General features: G+C 35.8%; 1 protein-coding gene across 7 annotated transcripts in view; it reads right to left on the bottom strand.

The window, feature by feature from the left end:
• The window catches only part of ATAD2B (ATPase family AAA domain containing 2B), a 162595-nt gene that overhangs the window by 23819 nt on the left and 120285 nt on the right, over window positions 1-18491 (bottom strand). For 4 of the 7 annotated variants that reach the window (XR_011504147.1, XM_014866423.3, XM_070512532.1 and 1 more), the window contains exons 20-22: window positions 9270-9405; window positions 7542-7738; window positions 4359-4518 (exon numbers count right to left, since the gene is read on the bottom strand). Coding sequence is in view for 6 of the 7 variants with exons in the window: in XM_014866423.3 (XP_014721909.1) it covers window positions 4359-4518; window positions 7542-7738; window positions 9270-9405 (493 nt within the window). In the remaining variant the exon portion in view is untranslated. The remainder of the gene's footprint in view (window positions 1-4358; window positions 4519-7541; window positions 7739-9269; window positions 9406-18491) is intronic. The other 3 variants (XM_044772008.2, XM_014866425.3, XM_070512533.1) reach the window with 1 other exon arrangement.

Raw genomic sequence — 18491 nt, 5'->3', positions numbered from 1 at the left:
TTTCAGAAGGCTTGAGCAAGGAGATAGACAGGTAGACAAAATGAAAAACTTGCAGCTCTCTGTCAGAATAGGTTAGCAAACAATTATATAACATTAAAGATAAAGGGAAGGAAAACAACAAAAAAAAATGTAATCTCGTCATTTTAACCAAAAATTCACAATACAAGACGGAATAAGTTGTGACAATAATAACTTAGAAGTAGAAGAGGAAAAGGATGGAATCCGCTTAGTCTAAGGAAATAAGAGGCTATCAGAAAATGGACTATTTCATCTACAAGATTTTTTATACAAACATCATGGTAACCACTAAACAAACAATCAGAACAGAGACACAAATGACAAATAAAAAGAAAACCATCATAGAGAACTACAAAACTGAATTAGGGCTCCAAAGGCTAAAGTGAATCTGTAGCTTTATTCCTAAGCAATTGGTACAAAACAGAAGATTTTGAGAAGACTACAAGAATAGAGCTGAAACTTCAGTAAAATTAGCTAAATGATGGTAAGTATATGAATGCGCATAAGGGCTAGAGGTGGGATGCACTACAAGACAAAGAAGGGAAAAGTTAAACACAATATATCACATATCTATAAGATAATAATTAGGGTCAAATGTCTGACATGGGTCACATTTAGTACCTACAAGTTAAAATTTTTCCGGCTAGTAAATTTAATTTCTGTCCACATCATCCTCAAGGGAGAGAATCTGGGTAAACACTTAGGCAACATGTATAGCTTTCAAAATGTGGCTTTTGTCTTCTATGTCTATATTAGTTTTTTCCCCAAATGGCCAAGTGTGTGCAAAACAGAACATAGTAAGCTTTCAAATACTCATGGGAGCTTGTAAAAGTAATACAACATTCACGTAATTTCCACTTGCTACACAACAGACCCTGGGGTTGTTTTCTAATGCATAACAAGTGGTTCTGTTGCTAAGAAAAAAAACAAGCTTCTTGACTAAAAACATGAAATAATCTGAACAGAGCCGAAATCATGCTTTTGAATTATATCACACTTTATGCATCTAAAACAGTGGAGGAGGAAAGTTACAAGTGTACCATATCAACTCTAACTATGAGACAGAAACATATTTTTTTGATTATATAACAGCATTCTGTAGTAAAAGGTTATTATGCACCAAAAACCATTGCTTCTTTCTTAAAAGTAATATCATTTCAATGTGGTTATAATTAAGTTACAAAAGGGGAAAAAAATCTGGATTGATCTTCTCAACTGGCTTTCTCTAATCACTCAAATTCATTTTTCACTATCAATTCCTAGATTATTTCCAAAATAAGATTAACTTTTAAATATGGTTGAGGGAATATAATAAGCACAAAGAACAAGGGGTCATTCTAAAGCAAACACACAGGTGTCCACTAAAGAACCAATTTATGAAAAATTAAAGCACAATTTAAATAATAATGATGATAATGAGAATAAAAATATGAACAACTACCTTATGGAATGCTTACCACATCCCAGGCACTATGTTAAGGGCTTAATCTATTTAGGTTGAACCATATAAAAATGGCAATTTCATAAGATTTAATCTAACACATTTTCTCATTTAATCCCTACAACCACCCAAAGAGAAGAGTACAACAATTATCCCTATTTTGCAGAAAGAAAACTAAAATTTAGAGGATTTAACTTGATCAAGTTAAAGAACTAGGAAATAGTTGAAGTGGGACTAAAGCCTAGGTGTAAATCCACAGCCCAAGTTCTCATTACCTACTATAGTTTCAGCAACCTCTCTGTCTTGAAAAACTAAGAGAATGAAGCTGTAGGTACTCAGGTACTCTCATACATTGCTCAAAGCCACTATAGAGACACTTGTACAGGTTGTACCTTCACCAAGGACCCAAAAAGGGAATCCTAAATGAGGCTGAGAGCAAGCCCATTCTTCACTACCCAAACTGTGGCCCTGCTGCAGAATGCCATCTACACTGAAAAAGAAGATTCCTTCACTCACACAACATTGCTATATTGGCTGACAGTGGCCCTGATGCTGTTGGCATTAAAAACCTTAAAAGAGATATATATTCTTTGATCCAGAAATTCCACTCTGAGGAACTTATTCTAAGAAAATAATTAAGGATGTATATAAAATTTCTGCTATGAAGATATTCATCAGTGTTATAACAGAGGAAAAAACTAAAAATTCTAATACGTCCAACAATAAGGTATTAGCTACTTTGGACATCTATATGATTAAAATAATGTGGTAGAAATATATTAACTCACAACCTTTTCACAAAATACTACATGAATGATAAAGTTTATGAAAACTATATTTTCATTTTAAAAAAATACTATGCATGTAATACATTTATGTGTGTAAGAGAACACTAGGTAATAGGATTATAGGTTACTTTAATTTTCTTGCTTGTTTTTATCTTCATAAATTTTTGTATATGACATACGTAATAAAAAGTCAAAAGAAGCTAAACAACAAAAGCTACAAGAGGCAAATGTCCTAATACAAAGCTTAAGAACAGTTAGATACCAAGTACAGCAACATAAAATTGTATTCTGTCTCTCAACTGGGAATTAGGATATGTGATTTGCTGTGGTCTAAATCTAGACAAGAAGTACCTAATTTTGTGTGGACATGAGAAATCCAGATCATTCTAACATGTGGCCTGAGTTGACGAACCACTGCCCATAAATACAGACATAAAGGAAAAACTGTATTCTAAATATCTTTAGATAAATGAAACTTAAATGAACTTTTTAAAAATAAAAAGCATCTTCCTTGTATATCACCTGTTGAAGAAACAGAATTCTCAATAGAATGAGAAAGAGAATAATGGCCCCTGTCAGCTGGGAACTGGCCTGGCACTATCAGCTAGGCCTTGGTGTGCTCATGTTGAACATAAACAATTTTATAGAATACCAATTTCAGAAAAGGCCACTCTGTGACCACGATGAACCAAAATGAAAACAACCACTCTGGAATCATGTCTGAACACAGATAAAAGCATGCACATTGTCTTGACCACAAAAATAGGCAAATATAATCCCATCCTGGATAATATGAATGACTGCTGCTTTACCAATGACAGCTTTAGCCTTGCTCCATTCTTCTTGCCTTCCAGGTTCTTAAAATACCTAATCACAAAATTATTCCCACTTCCTAAGAGCATCCAACCTACTGCAAAGCCCTACTTCCTTAACTCCTCCACAAAATCACTTAACACAAGCTCAAATTCTTTATGGTGCCCCATGACATTAAAGGGGTTCAGAACAGGCCTCCCAGGATGTGCCACTTTGGCATGTGGATATTTTGAGCTAAAGGCAATCAAGACCCTGTGGGCTCAAGAAACTTTTACCTCTCCTTTAAAAACTTTAAATTGGGGGTCTTGCCCATAATAAGAGTTATTACCAGAAATAAATTTTTATGACTTATCTGCATGGCAGAGCAAACCTCTAATCACTGAATATCTGCTCTTCCTATCATCCTGTAAATTACCCTACTACCCTCTGAAGCCTCAGGCTCCTATCCCATTCCTTAGCTCAAGGTGGCATACATGCCTCATTTTACCTTTTTGTCTCTGATGCTCTCATTTATGTGGGGTCCCTGTACATATGCAATTAAATTTGATTTTTTTCTATTAATCTGTCTCGTGTCAATTAAATTTGATTTTTTTCTATTAATCTGTCTCGTGTCAATTTTATTCTTAGACCAGCCGGAAGAACCTAGTAGGGTAGAGGAAAATTTCTTCCTCCCCCACAATATATATTCTCCCTTGTTATAATCAATCAATAAATGCATCTTGTTTAACTACAGCTATATTCCTGGCAGTCTTCCCTGGAGGGCACTGAAAAAGTTGGGACTACAGACTTGAGTACAGGGTGGGATTAGGAGTGAAAAAAAAAAATAAAATTACATAAAAATATCTACAATGTATAGAACAGATAACTTGTACCTAAAGGGGTCTTTTGATAAGTAAACTTATCCTATAATGAGTTCCTACAAATTCAAAATTCCCAGTGTTTAGCAGCACTAGTGATGTTGACTAAATAAATAAATTTTAAATTAAATTCTCAATTACTCAGTTTTCCATATTACCTGAACAAAATAAGAAGTATAAAAAGTAAAAGGTAAAGCTAAACATAATACCTAGGATAATAAAATCCTCCAATTAAAGTATATTATTTAATTTAATAAATTAACTTAATAATTATATTTAATATTTAAGTATATTATTAGTTCCTCATCAAGAAGATTCTAAATACAATAATACATCATTAAAATTAATTTCTCTGTCTGAAACATGTGCACACTTTAGCATTCACACTTTAAACTATCTTTTCATTGGTCACCAAAGTGAACCTGCCGAGTGCATCCTTACCTCCTGGGTCCTTATCTGGATTGTACTCTAAAGCATTGCTACAGATGAGGTCAATATCTTTCAGGAAATCCTTAGCAGTCAGGTAATTATGCTTATCAATTTTAGTTATTACTGTTGATAAATCCATTGGTTCCTTGATCACTTCAAGATAATCTGAAACCTAAAATAAACGGGATATTTTAATGAAAATTACTTCTGGTATTTCATATGATCTATTCATAAAAACACAAAATGAAACCATACAGTTATTTAAAAATTAAATCTAAATATCTAAGAAATAATTACAGATAAGGATAAAATTATAGAGCAATTTATGCTACTAAAGTTACTATGTCATAATTTCCATGAAAAGCTTCAGTTTCAAGACATATCCAAATCAACTATGAAATGTTTCTCATCTTGAAATACGAAACCAATTGTGCCAGGTTTTTAAAAATTCTTTAGACATACCTGAGAGAGAGTGTGTGGGTAAAAGCACCCAATTAGCATCAATAAATGTTACTGCAAGAAGAATTTTTTTTTAAAGGAATATGTTCTCTGGTGAATCTCTTTAAAACATTTAAACAAAAATTTTCTTTCTTTTTCAGTTTTACAGAGTGAATCGTTTCATGGAAAGTGTTTTCTGCTCCTTTGGAGTCATTACAAACATTTTGAGCCAATTACATAACAAAAATAAGTACTGCTTTCATGACTAGTAAAAGATTTGCTGGACTTGTCCCTAAATAAATCTACAAGCAAAAAATACACTTTGCTCTATGTGCTGATTTTCTGGGAGATAATCCAAAATAGGATACAATAGTCATGATTTGCCCAATAAATTGTATGTTTTATACTGCTTGACCAGGAAGAAAGCTCTATCATCCTATATATCCATTGCTTTCTCCAATGCAAACTCAAATCAAATAATTAGGTCTGATATAAAGGCATGCCTTAGAAACATCTAATTAGTTCAGGACCAAATTCTGGGGATAAGGTAACTTCTGCTTTATGACACTAAAGGGTAGTTCTCTCCATTGCTAATGGCACTGGCTCTTTGATAGTTTTTAGTTTACATACATAAATGCACATATATATTTATATATATCTTATATATGTTTTTAAAATTTTAGGTAGGTGTGTGTACATGTTTTAGTTTATTTTTCAACCTCTAGGAGCTGAGAAGCCAGTCTACTCCTTATAGGGGAAGTAGTGGAGCTATACTGAACAAGCAATAGTTCAAAAGATACTGGTTGGATCCTTGGCTCTGGCACTTGGCCCACCTTGTATTATACGTGGAAAATGTTTTATAAACTATAATGCACTATAAAAATTTATATTATTAAAGACTATAAAATTTTTGCACCTACGCTTAATTTTAAATTCAACATTCATTTTCTAAACTTTTGTTTTCTTTGCAATCTGCTTTGGAATTTGATAAGGTTTTTAGTCATTTCAAATTCATTATTTGAATATAAATTTCTGCGTTTTAGGTTATCTAAATGTTATCTTGCTGTCCCCTCTCAATCCTTCCCAGAGAACCCTATGTTTTCAGCTTTAAGAGCAGACAAAGAACCAGTAGCAGGATGAACCTGAGAAGAAAGAACAAAGGAGGAAACAAGAGAAAACATAACTCTTAAATAAAAGTTTTACCTGACCAACATCTTCTATCCCCTTCCACTGCCTTATCATCATTTATAAAACTTTTACTCTTAGCACAGATGGCATTTGAAATCTGACAATGTCTTCTGGTTAGAAAGAAAAAGAGTCTTCCCAGGCAAAGGGAAAATTGGTTTACTCCCAGCATGGGAGGTTGACTTGGGGGCAAGCCCTTATCAATTAAGTGTCAGTCCCATATCCAATTTGAAATAAGCATTTAAAACAATCTTTAAAATAAGCTGACAGTTTTAAGATTATCTGAAAACACTATGAGGAAAAAAAATGCCCCACAAATATAAAATGATATATATTAATTGCAAAAGCAAACTAGGCAAGTCCTGTCATTCCAGTGGGAAAAGATATAAGGTAGTCATGATGTAATGTAAAGAACGTGGGCTTTGAATTTTTAAAAAACTTTTGAGTCTTGGCTATGTCACTTGCCAACAAGCCTCAGTTCCCTCAGCTGCAACTAAGAAGAATAATAATGACCTTGTGAGGTTGTTAAAAGGATCAAATGGACAAAACTATGTATTGTAGATGAATAAACAAATAAAAGTATAGATAGTCCCTTTATTCCAAAAAAAAAGGCGGAAAGAGATATTTTCAGACTTGCCCAGGCAAAAAACTGTATTGCTAGCTCATTCTTCCCAGTTATAGATGAGGTAATGGTTCCAAAGGAATCTGCTCAGGTCCAAAAGTACAGATTTCACAATGAGGACACAACATTAAACTCTGAATCATTTCATAATTCAAATTTTTTTAAAAGATGAAGAAAAAAATTAAAACTAAAAACATCAAAGTTGTTCAAACATGGAGTCTGAACTATAACAAGAAAGCCAGAAAGACTGCATTGTGTTCATCCACACACTATATTATCCCAGGATAAAAAAAGCAATAACAAAAAAATGTAATCTACAGTATTATAGTAGATTCCAAATGGAAAATTTCTTTTCTCATCATCACAAATCATGCTCCCACAAGGACACAAAACAATACACATAGAAAGTGAGAAATTTTCCACTGGGAGCAGAGAAAACCCTTGAAGAGAAAAATCATTTTAGCTGCATAGGATGTGCTTAACTTCAAATAGCATCTTAGTATAGGCATTCTCAAAATATGAAAGACAATTTCATGTTTCTTAATCACCTCTTTCAATAAGGTATACATAATTTGAAAAATGCCAATATTAATTGGTATTGATTGGTTAATACCAATATACTTTTTGACAGCAGGATTTATCCTGGAATAAAAATAGTCTAGTATGGATATCTCACTAACGTAACTTTTAATTCTCTTCTTAAACTGAAGAGTAAGAGATCACAAAGATCAATACTAATTAAGAGGACTTATACAAATTGGACACTACTTCATCCAAAAGTCACCAGATGTTTGCTGATGACATTGGTAGTTATCACATGGATTAAAATTTTACAGGCTAGGGGTAATATTCATCCATGCCTTTGCTTTTTTTCCTTCCAAAAAAAGATGTCAATATTTTTTTCTTTTAGCCAGTTCAACTTCACTGTTTGCACACTACTGAAACAAGACCTCTTCAATATCCACCGGTTTGCTGAAGATGTGAAAGCGTTTATCTGTGGCCAGCCTCTTGGTTACATCCCTGAGAAACAATCGCAACTCTCTTAAAGTGTTTTCCTCCTGGTCCTCCATCCGGATTTTTTCTGATTCTGATAATTGACGAGGTGGAGAAGGTAGTGCAAGAGGAAGTACTTCCATGGCACAAAGACCTAAAGAAAATGGAGGAAAATGTTAAGCTTCCAACATGGCAGGGCCAGGACCTCAATTACTTTTCTGGCATTCTCTCAAAATGTTCTTTTAAGAAAAGAAGAACTCTAAATATATGTGAACCACACAAATCCAGCAAGTAAAAATTTGAATGGAAACCAAAAGTATGTTAGAGAACAGCTTTACTTTATAAAATAACTCACAATTGGACTCCTTTAAAGGGCAAATGATATGATTTTAAATAATCTGATTTTGAAATATTATTTACATGCAACTTATGAGAAATATTTCAAATCAAACATAAATATCTTCAGGCGAAGTAGTGTATACCGATTTGCTTAAGTCAACCATGCTTAAAAACTGCTTCTCAAAACAGAGTTGCTTTTATATAAATGAAAGTGAAATGGGCAAGTAACTATTCTTTGATCCTTCCCATTTCCAAAAGAATTCTGATTTTAGTCAAGTCTCCTACCCTCGTATTCTTAGTACAACACAGTAGGGACAGTGAATGGCACTTGCAGGGAGCAAAAAAAAGTAGGAACTAAAAAAAGAATCCCCAAAACATGGAAAAGATGGAAAATCCAGTCAAAAATGTTACATATAAAATCTATGGTATTCACTATCTACCCTAAAACAAACAAAAAAATCTTCTTAAAAGGTAAAGAATGAGTATGGAAAAGCAAGGACATGGCAGGGATGGGAAATGTTAACATTCGACAAGAACAGCTACAAGAAATGTACAAGACAGAATGAGGGGAAAGAGGCTTAAAATTTTGTAACAAACAGGACTGCTATTTTCTAGAAAAGGCTGAAAGATTAAGCAAGGGGATCTCACCTTCTATGAATCTTCAAGATTAGGAAAAGAAACTCTCTTTTGAATGACTTAGAAATGCAGACCTTACTTAAGCCAGGGGACTGAAATCTGACAAATTTTGAGGCTCCTCTTATTGCTATGCACCCAAATCCAAGAAAACTCTAATGCTTAAAACAAAGCCATGATAGATTTCCAAGTGCCTAGCATAAGATATCTAACATAATAGATGCTCAATAAATATTTGAAAAATTAATCAATAAATAAAATAAACCAGAAAAAGCAAATATGTTCTAATCAGCTCTCGGTCCATGAAACCTACCGAGCCCACAACGCAGTCAGCACAGCACCTGGTGTTCACAATGACTGTTCAATCCTCAGTACCTACAGTGACCAAAACAGCAGGAAGAAGGCTTTTGTCCTTTGACTTTTTGAGCCTCAGAATGTGAAATCTACCAGAGCACTTGAATTGAAGTGATAAGAATACTTCATTGACAGTCACCTATTAGTAAAGCTTTAACAATGAGGCTGTACTTCCCAATCTCCTAGAGTCAGGTGAACACAATGGCCACTTCCAAATGAGTCCATCTAAAGATAAATAGAACCTGAAAAACTGTCGTCACTTCCACAAAGAAATGGAAAAGAAAAAAAAAAGACTCCAAGAAAGGGCATTTCTTAACTCCCCCTAGCCCCCATTTTGCTAAATGCTTTAGGTACTTTACCAGTGTGTTTCCTTCGTGGTGGAGCCATTGATGCCTGATTGAGAATCAATTCTTGGAAAAATTTTCTTCTGTCTTCTTCAATAGGCCTTTGAATATACAAGACCTCTTCATACTGTATTCTAAAGATACATTTAACCTGCACACAGACACACACACAAAGACATTAAATATATAGAGAATTAAAAGCTTATATTTATACCAAATTACAATTTCTTCAACCTCCAGTACCATTTTCAATGTTCACTGAACATTAATGCAGGATAAGGGTTAACCCAGTCCTAGGCTATGATTTGAGAGATTCAACCTCATGGACTAAACAAAAATGGAGGGGCTGGCCCCACAGCTGAGTGGTTAAAGTCCCGCACGCTCCACTTTGGCGGCCCAGGGTTCACAGGTTCGAATTCCAAGTGTGGACGTACTCCACTCATCAGCCATGTTGTAGAGGCATCCTACATACAAACTTGAGGAAGACTGGCACAAATGTTAGCTCAGGGTGAATCTTCCTCAAGCAAAAAACTAAAGAGGAAGATGGGCAATGGATGTTAGCTCAGGGTGAATCTTCCTCAAAAAAAACACAAAAAACAAAAAAAAGCCACAAGAATGGAAGAATGATCCAGTTGCCCAAGTCATTAATAAACTACACTATATCTGGGACAGCCAGCAGATAATAACAAAAAGGAGAGTTGATTCTAATAATCAGATGGTACTAATCTCAAAGAACTTTTGCAAAAGAGCTGAAAAATAATTACCTAGAATCTACTAGAGAGACCTGGAAGGACGCTAAAAACACTGCTTTCTCTTACGCTTTTCTGTGTACTTCCTATCCACTGACTTCCTTTCCTGGGCTATTTCCATACCAAGTCTATACCACTGTAGCCTCTGGAATCCTGGTTTCACTGCAGATAAACTATACCTTCAGTCTCTTCACAGAATGCTCCAGAATGACACCACCTTCCAAGCAAAACTCCCAAGCAAAACTAAGCCATTCATGCTCATATCCTTCAGTTCCTTCCAGGTAGTGATTACCTACCTCTATAAATTCACCTGCTCTATAAAGACTTTCACCCTAGATGTCCCCCTTGCAAGATATGCTGTTTAAACACTTTTAAACCATCCACATTTGTCTACACATTTTATTTAATTTACGTTTTTCTAGAAGTTCTATTTTCCACCTCTAGACCCCAAACTCCCAGAGAACAGAGACCATTTCTTATTCATTTGTTCTCCGATACCTACCACCATGCCTGGTACATAGTAATGCTTAATAAGCATGTATTGAATGAGTAAAGTTTGTGATTTTGTTCCCCAGCCCATATCAAATTGGAAACTGCAAATAAAATAGGGAAAAGGTCACTAATATGGAAAGAAGTACCAACCATAACAGTGTGGAAATACTGGATTAAAATTCAAGACATCAGATTTCTGGCCCAAATTGAGCCACACATTTGTGGGAAACTTTGGGTAATCCATTAAATTTGTCATGTCTAACCACTTACTGAATTGAAGACTATGAATTGAAGACTACAAATTGTATAAATATCATTTCAATCAATCAATATAACAATGAGGTACTGTAGGAATCCCTCACTTTACAGGCGAGGAAACTTGGGCTTGGAAAGGTTTAAGTAATTGGCTTAAGTCACAAAGTGAATAAATAGATTAGACTAGATTATATAATCTCTAATGGTCTTTTCTAGATCTAAAATTTTAAGATAGAAAAGAAACAATTACTGAAAAATAGACATCAGAATTCAAAATTTGGATGGGGAATTACTTACCTCCCCTCAAAGCCAAATCCTTTAAGAATTTATAAAATTTTGTGTCCTTTTTTTTTTTTTTTTTTTTTTGCTGAGGAAGATCCACCCTGAGTTAACATCTGTTGCTTCTTCCTCTTCCTCTTGTATTTATTTTTTTCACTTGAGAAAGATTAGCCCTGAACTAACATCCATGCCAATCTTTCTTCAGTTTTATATGTGGCTCACCACCACAGCACAGCTGATGAGTGGCATAAGTCCACACCTGGGATCCAAACCCACAAACCCAGGCTGCTGAAGTGGAGCACACCAAACTTAATCACTAGGTCACGGGGCCAGCCTCTGTGTAATTTTTTAGTAGACTACCTTCATGTACAATTCCCTCCACTCCTTTGATCTACACTTCACTGGCCCTTCTTCGAAAGTTCTGGCAAGCAAATTTACCACTAACACCCTCTATGTGCTAAATACCATGTCAGACACTGCAGTTATAAACCTGAAGAAAATACGCGTACTTCCTGCCATCAAGGATCTTAAGGTTCTCAGAGGGAAGCATTAAGATACCAGGTCAAAAGTGTCATAACAGAGGTATAGAGAAACATAGAGGAGATCTTCCAAGGGGTATGGGTGAAGACACATTAGATGAGATATAGCAGAAACAGCTAACATTAACTGGGTCTTGAAAAATCAACAGAACGCAATACCCTACAAGTATCAGGATTTTATTCAAAAGTAGCAAAACATTTAATTTCAGTTTTAAATACTCTTCCTTCTGATCATTTTTCAACATTGTATTGAACTTGTGAGTATAAAAGCATACCAAGAGTAAATCTACAATAGTCTCAAGAGTCCTGCCAGATTATTACCAACAGCTTGGAATCCGTCATTTTATAAGTAGGCTAAATTATTTTTCTTTAAATTTACTCCTAACGTTATCTTCTGACATTCCCAGCCTCAAACTTCACGCTGCAACAAGACATGCCTTGTATAATTCCCTGAACAAACTGCTCTTTCACACTGGTCTTTATACATGCTATTCACTCTTTCCTAAGCCATTTTTTAACTCTCTACTCAAGCGAATGTTTTCTGGGTGACGCTTTCTCTGACTTTCCCAGATACACTTCAGGCATACCTTCTGATCTCTCATTAAACTTGATCTCTCATTAAACTTATTTTAAGTTCAATGATTTTTAGTAATTCAGTTGTGAAACCATCACAAGTCAGTTTTAGAACATTTCCACTGCCTCCAGAAAGTTCCCTCATGTCAATGTGCAATCAATCCCCACTTAGACTCCCAGCCCAACAACCACTGCTGTCTCTAGAGACTTGCTGCTTCTAGATATAGGATATCATACAACAGAAGCCTTTTGTGTCTAGCTTCTCTCACTTAACATAATATATTGAAGTTCATCCACATGGGAGAATATCAGTAGTTCATTCCATTTATTGCTAACTAGTATTTCACTGTATGTACATACACCATTTTGTTTCACTCATCATCAAATAATGAATATTTAGGCTGTTTCCATATTATGAATAATACTAGTAGGAACATTCGCATACAAGTCTTTGTGTGAACATATGGTTGTAGTTCTCTTCTGTAGTTACCTAGAAGTGGAAATGCTGAGCCATATCCTAAGTTTATGTCTAATATTTTAAGAACTGCCAACTTTTTCAAAATGGCTACAACATTTTACAATTCCACCAGCAATATACAAAGACTCCAGTTTCCCTACATCCTTGTCAACAGTTGGTATGTCTGTCCTCTTGGTTGGGTTTTTTTTTTTTTTTTTTTTGAGGAAGATTAGCCTTGAGCTAACATCTGCTGCCAATCCTCCTCTTTTTGCTGAGGAAGACTGGACCTGAGCTAACATCCATGCCCATCTTCCTCTACTTTGTATGTGGGATGCCTACCACAGCATGGCTTGCCAAGCAGTGCCATGTCCACATCTGGGATCGAATCAGCGAATCCCAGGCCGCTGAAGCAGAACATGTGAACTTAACTGCTGCACCACCAGGCCCGCCCCCTGTCTTTTTGATTATAGCTATTCTAGTGGTGTGCAGTGTTATCTCATTCCTGAATGACTAATGATATTGAGAATCTTTTCTCATGCTTATTAGCCTGAGAATATATATACTCTTTGGTGAAATGTCTATTCAAATCTTTAGCCCATTTTTAAATTGTAGTCTTCTTTTTTAATTTAATTGTGGTAAAATAAATAACATAAAATTTGCCATTTTAACTACTTTAATTATACAGCATGTGACATTAAGTATATTCACATTGTTGTGTAACCATCACTATCATCTATCTCTAGAACTTTTTCATCCTTCCCAACTGAAACTCTGTACCCATTAAACACAAACTGCCCACTCTCTCCCTTTCCCTAGGCCCTGGCAACCACCCTTCTACTTTCTATCTCTGTGAATCTGACTACACTAGGGACCTCATATAAGAGGAATCATATAATATTTGTCCTTTTATGACTGGCTTATTTCACTTAGCATAAAGACTTCAAGGTTTATCTTTGTTGTAGCATATGTCAAATTTTCCTTCCTTTTAAAGCTAAATAATGTTACACTGTATGTGTTGCCACATTTTGTTTATCCATTCATCTGTTGAGAGAGATTTATATTGCTTCTACCTTTGGCTATCGTGAACAACGCTGCTGTGAAGACGAGTATACAACTATCTGTTCGAATCCCTGCTTGCACTTCTTTTGGGTATAGACTCGGAAGTGGAATTGCTGGATTATGTGGTAATTCTGTTTAATTTTCTAAAGAATCACGACAGAGGCCAATTTTTCATTTCCACCAGCAACACACAAGGGTTCCAATTTCTTCACATTCTGACCAACACCTGTTATTTTCTGTTTTTATGATAAGAGCCATCCTAACAGGTATGAACCTGTATCTCATTGTGGTTTTGATCTCCATTTCCCTAATGATTAGTGATGTTCAGGATCTTTTCATTCTCTTTTTGGCCATCTGAGTATCTTATTTGGAGAAAAGTCTATTCAAGTACTGTCCATTTTTGAATCGGGTTATTTGTTGTGTTGTTGTTTAGTTGTAGGAGTTCTTTATATAATCTGGATATCAATCCCTCATCAGATAAATGCTTTGCCAATTTTTTATCCAATTCTGTGGGTTGTCTTTTCACTCTATTGATAGTGCCCTTTGATGCATAAAAGTTTTTAATTTTGATGAAGTCCAATTTATCTATTTTTTCTTCTGTTGCCTGTACTTTTGGTGTCATAGCCAGGAAATCATTGCCAAATCCAACGTTATGGAGCTTTCCCCCTATGTTTTCTTCTAAAGGTTTATAGTTTTAGGTCTTATGTTTAGTTCTTTGATCCATTTTGAGTTAATTTTTGCACATGGTGTAAGATAAGGATCCAACTTCATTTTTTTGAATGTAGATATCCTGTTTTCCCAGCACCACTTGCTGAAACAACTATCCTTTCCCCAATGAATGGTCTTCACCTTCTTGTTGAAAATCATTTGATGTAGTCTTATTATTATGTTGAAAGAGTTCTTAATATATTCTGGATATCAGTCTTACCAGATATGTAATTTGATATATTTGAAATATTTTTTCCCAGTCTGTGGCTTGTTTTCCCATTTTCTTAATGGTGTCTTTTAAATAAAAAAGTTTTTAATTTTGATAAAATTCACTTTATCAATTTTTTTCTTTTATGGATCATGCTTTTATATATTATACAACTACAGCACTTCTGATAGTGTATTATTTTTTCCAGGTCTCTTTTCCCTCTAAACTTTAAATTCTTGGAGAACAGTGGCTATCTTTTTGTTTTTCACCTGTGTTTTTCTTAAGGGAGGATTCATTTTTAATGCTATCTTTTTTAAAAAGATTTGCCCTGAGCTAACATCTCCTGCCAATCTTCCTCTTTTTGTCTATTGTTTCTTCTCCCCAAAGCCCCCCAGTACACAGCTGTGTATTCTAGTTGTAGGTCCTTCTAGTTCTGCTATGTGGGACACTGCCTCAGCATGGCTTGATGAGTAGTGCCATGTCCATGTCCAGGATCCGAACCAGTGAAACCCTGGGCCACCAAAGCTGAGCCACAAACTTAACCACTTGGCCATGGGGCTGGCCCCTGTTTTCACCTGCTTTATTCATTCGTTCATTCAACAAAGATTTACTGTACTAGAAAAGTGTACGTGTATATATGTATCTATGTATGAGTATTGTGTGTATGTATACATACAGAAACTGTGTTAGGCAGTTAACACACTGTGAATTGAAGAGTGAAGAAAACAGACACTGATCTGCTGTAAACAAATGCAGACTTACTAGTTACACTACACTGTAGAGAACAGGCACTTAATAAATTTTTGATGAATGAACAATGGTCTTAACTTGATGAACATAAAACTCCATTTCCCTGATCACTCATCAGCCTAAGCATCACAATATCCAGAAACCATCTCTCCACAGTCTGAGAGAGTATAGGGCATTATAAGTGCATGACCTGTGGAATCAGACAAACCTGGATTCAAATCCTTGCTTTGCCATACTAGCCATGAGACCTTAGGCAAGTTATTTTACCCCTGTTGGCCTTGGTTTCTTCACGTGTCAAACGGGAAAATAATAATAATACTTATCTTATTGTACAGTTAAAAAACTTATGTTAGATAATATTATAATTGGCTTATATAGGGCCTGGCACATAGTTGCATAAATGGCAGCAATTCTTTTCTTAGCAAAATCTTTTTGTTTCACCTCATCTATTAAAATGTTCGAGTTGTTAGTTCCCAGTTTTGCAGGTAGAGTTCATGCAACCTCTGTAATAGGGAAAATTAATGGTTCAAGAACTCAAGATCTCAAAGAGAAAAGGTGTGGAAAACAAGGTCAGAAATGAACCTAAGATAGCTTTCACAAGTAAAATTTGCTTTCCTCAAAGCAAAATGGGTAAAAAATTCATTAATAAAAATAAACATTAACATTTTATATATGTTAAAATAATTAATGTTCATTTACTATCCCTGTTTTAACTAAAAAAAGACTTGCAAGGATCTCCTTCCTCTTAAATTTTAAGAATCATCTAACTGTTTTTATGACCAAAAAATTAATACTAAGATATTTCTCTTGTATATATGATCATTCTTCTGAGTTTTCAATACCCCTACTTGATTTTTCTACTTAAGTTATTGACTTTTACCTCCCAGGTCTCACCATAAACTGAGAGACACAAAATGACATGAAAGCAAGAAGACAAAATCCTATATGTAATCTTTACTTTCATCAGCATGGCTGAGGAGCTATTTCTTCAGAATTCATTTCCAATATACTACATTATATCATCTTGAGCCTGCCCGTAATAACTTAATACCAAAGCGTATACTATGAATCTCTTCAGAAATATAAGCGCAATTCTTTCTGACCAAAATTTGCTTTCCTTCCTGTAAATATTTCTACTTCTGCTTCCTCATTTAAATGTTTCTTTTCTATGCTCAACCCTCAATTCTTTATCTAACTCTCCTGAAGAGAAGTAACTTGCAATTCTCATATATCTCAACTAAAATTCTCCAACTATTCTCAGGAAGGGTCTACAGGGTCCACAGAAGTAAATTTACTTACACTAGATGCAAAAAAAGGAATTAGGCTGGGCAGGAGTTACTCAAGGCTTACATGGTGACTCAACGGTTAATTCCTTTTTTCATGCAACATTTACTAAGCAATTCCAGTGTGTCAAGACGCGAAAAAGTGAAGGCCAGTAAGACAGTCCCCTTCTCTCCAAGAGCGTGTGGTCCAGGTCAGAGACTCTCAAATGTTTTTGTCTTGAGACTTTACCAAATTCTTAAAGATTACTGAGGAACCCAAACAAGCTTTTGTTTATGTGGGTTCTATCTGTCAATTCTTATGTATTAAAAATTAAAACTGAGAGGGGGCGGAGCAAAATGGCGGGGTGAGCTGACCTGGGATTCTCTCCCCTCCAAAATACAACAAAAGATTGGAAGAACTGAATTTCAGAGAATAAACATAATGCCAGCTCGTTAGAGACCTACAATACCAAGAAGGCGGAGATCATAAACCTTGCTTACACCCTCGGAGGCGCTGGAACGGTAGGAGAGAACATCGCTCCCTCCCCTAGAGTCTGCGATCGCTGCGGCGCGGGTTGGGAAGGAGCAGGGGAGGGTTCCTGCGATGGGGGATCATCCAGGACCCCTGCCGCTGATTCAGTGGAGACCCGCTGATGGGGGGACATCTTCTGTCCGTGGGGACCCTATAAATCAAGGGCCTTGGGAGACCAGAGAACAGAACTGATCTGAACCTAGACCAGCGAGTGTGAGTAACACCCCCTCCCCCCCCAGCAAAGCCAGTGGGCGCAGCCATCTTGCCCTAAGGCGGAGAGCTAACACGCCGCTCTCGGACCCCCATCTAGTGGCGACAGGCTGCAACGGCAACTGAATTCTACCACCATGAGAAAAAACTGCTCCGCTACCATCCACCAATTTATAAAAGCCCCAGACCAGAAGGAAAACAATAAAAACATAGAATTAAGTCCTGAGGACTTGGAATTAGGTAAACTAAGTGATAATGAGTTCAGAGCAGCTATAATCAAAAAACTCAATGAGGTAGAGAGAAAGATAGAGAAACAAGCCGAGTTCTGGAGTTACTTCACAAAAGCACTTGAAATCATAAAGAAGAATCAAACAGAATTACTTGAGATGAAAAACACAATGGACCAGATAAAACAGAATACGGATTCCCTGAATGCCCGTGTAGACAACATAGAGGAGAAAATTAGCATAATCGAAGATAGACAGGCTGAATGGCTCCAGACAGAGGAAGAAAGAGAACTAAGAATTTAAAAAAATGAGGAAAATCTCCTAGAGATAATGGATTCAATGAGGAGTAAGAACATAAGGATCATAGGAATTCCCGAGAATACGGAAAAGGAAAATGGAGCAGAAAGTGTGCTTAACAAAATTATTGAAGAGAACTTCCCAAATCTAAGGATTGACAGAGAAATGTGTGTAGAGGAGGGTTTTAGATCTCCTAGATTTGTCAATGTAAAAAGAGCTACCCCATGGCACATACTAGTAAAGCTGGCAAAAAGGAGTGATAAGGAAAGAATACTCAGGGAAGTAAGGAAAAAAAAGAGAATAACCTATAAAGGAGCCCCTATGAGACTGTCAGCGGATTTCTCTTCAGAAACCCTACAAGCTAGGAGAGAATGGAGTGACATATTCAAAGCTTTAAAGGATAAAAATCTTCAGCCAAGAATACTCTATCCAGCAAGAATTTCCTTCAGATATGAGGGAGAAATTAAATCTTTTCCAGACAAACAAAAGTTAAGGGAATTTGTAACCAAAAGCCCTCCATTACAAGAAATCCTCAAGAAGGCTCTCATACCTGAAAAAAGAAAAAAGGGAGAAAGGGGACACAATCCACAGACTAGGGAGACCGATGGATAGAACCAGAACAGGACAGCAAATATTCAAT

Source organism: Equus asinus, chromosome 6 (assembly GCF_041296235.1).
Source record: "Equus asinus isolate D_3611 breed Donkey chromosome 6, EquAss-T2T_v2, whole genome shotgun sequence".
Lineage (NCBI taxonomy): Eukaryota > Metazoa > Chordata > Mammalia > Perissodactyla > Equidae > Equus > Equus asinus.
Note: the sequence above shows the minus strand (reverse complement) of the source record. Positions and strands in the feature narration are given on the sequence as shown.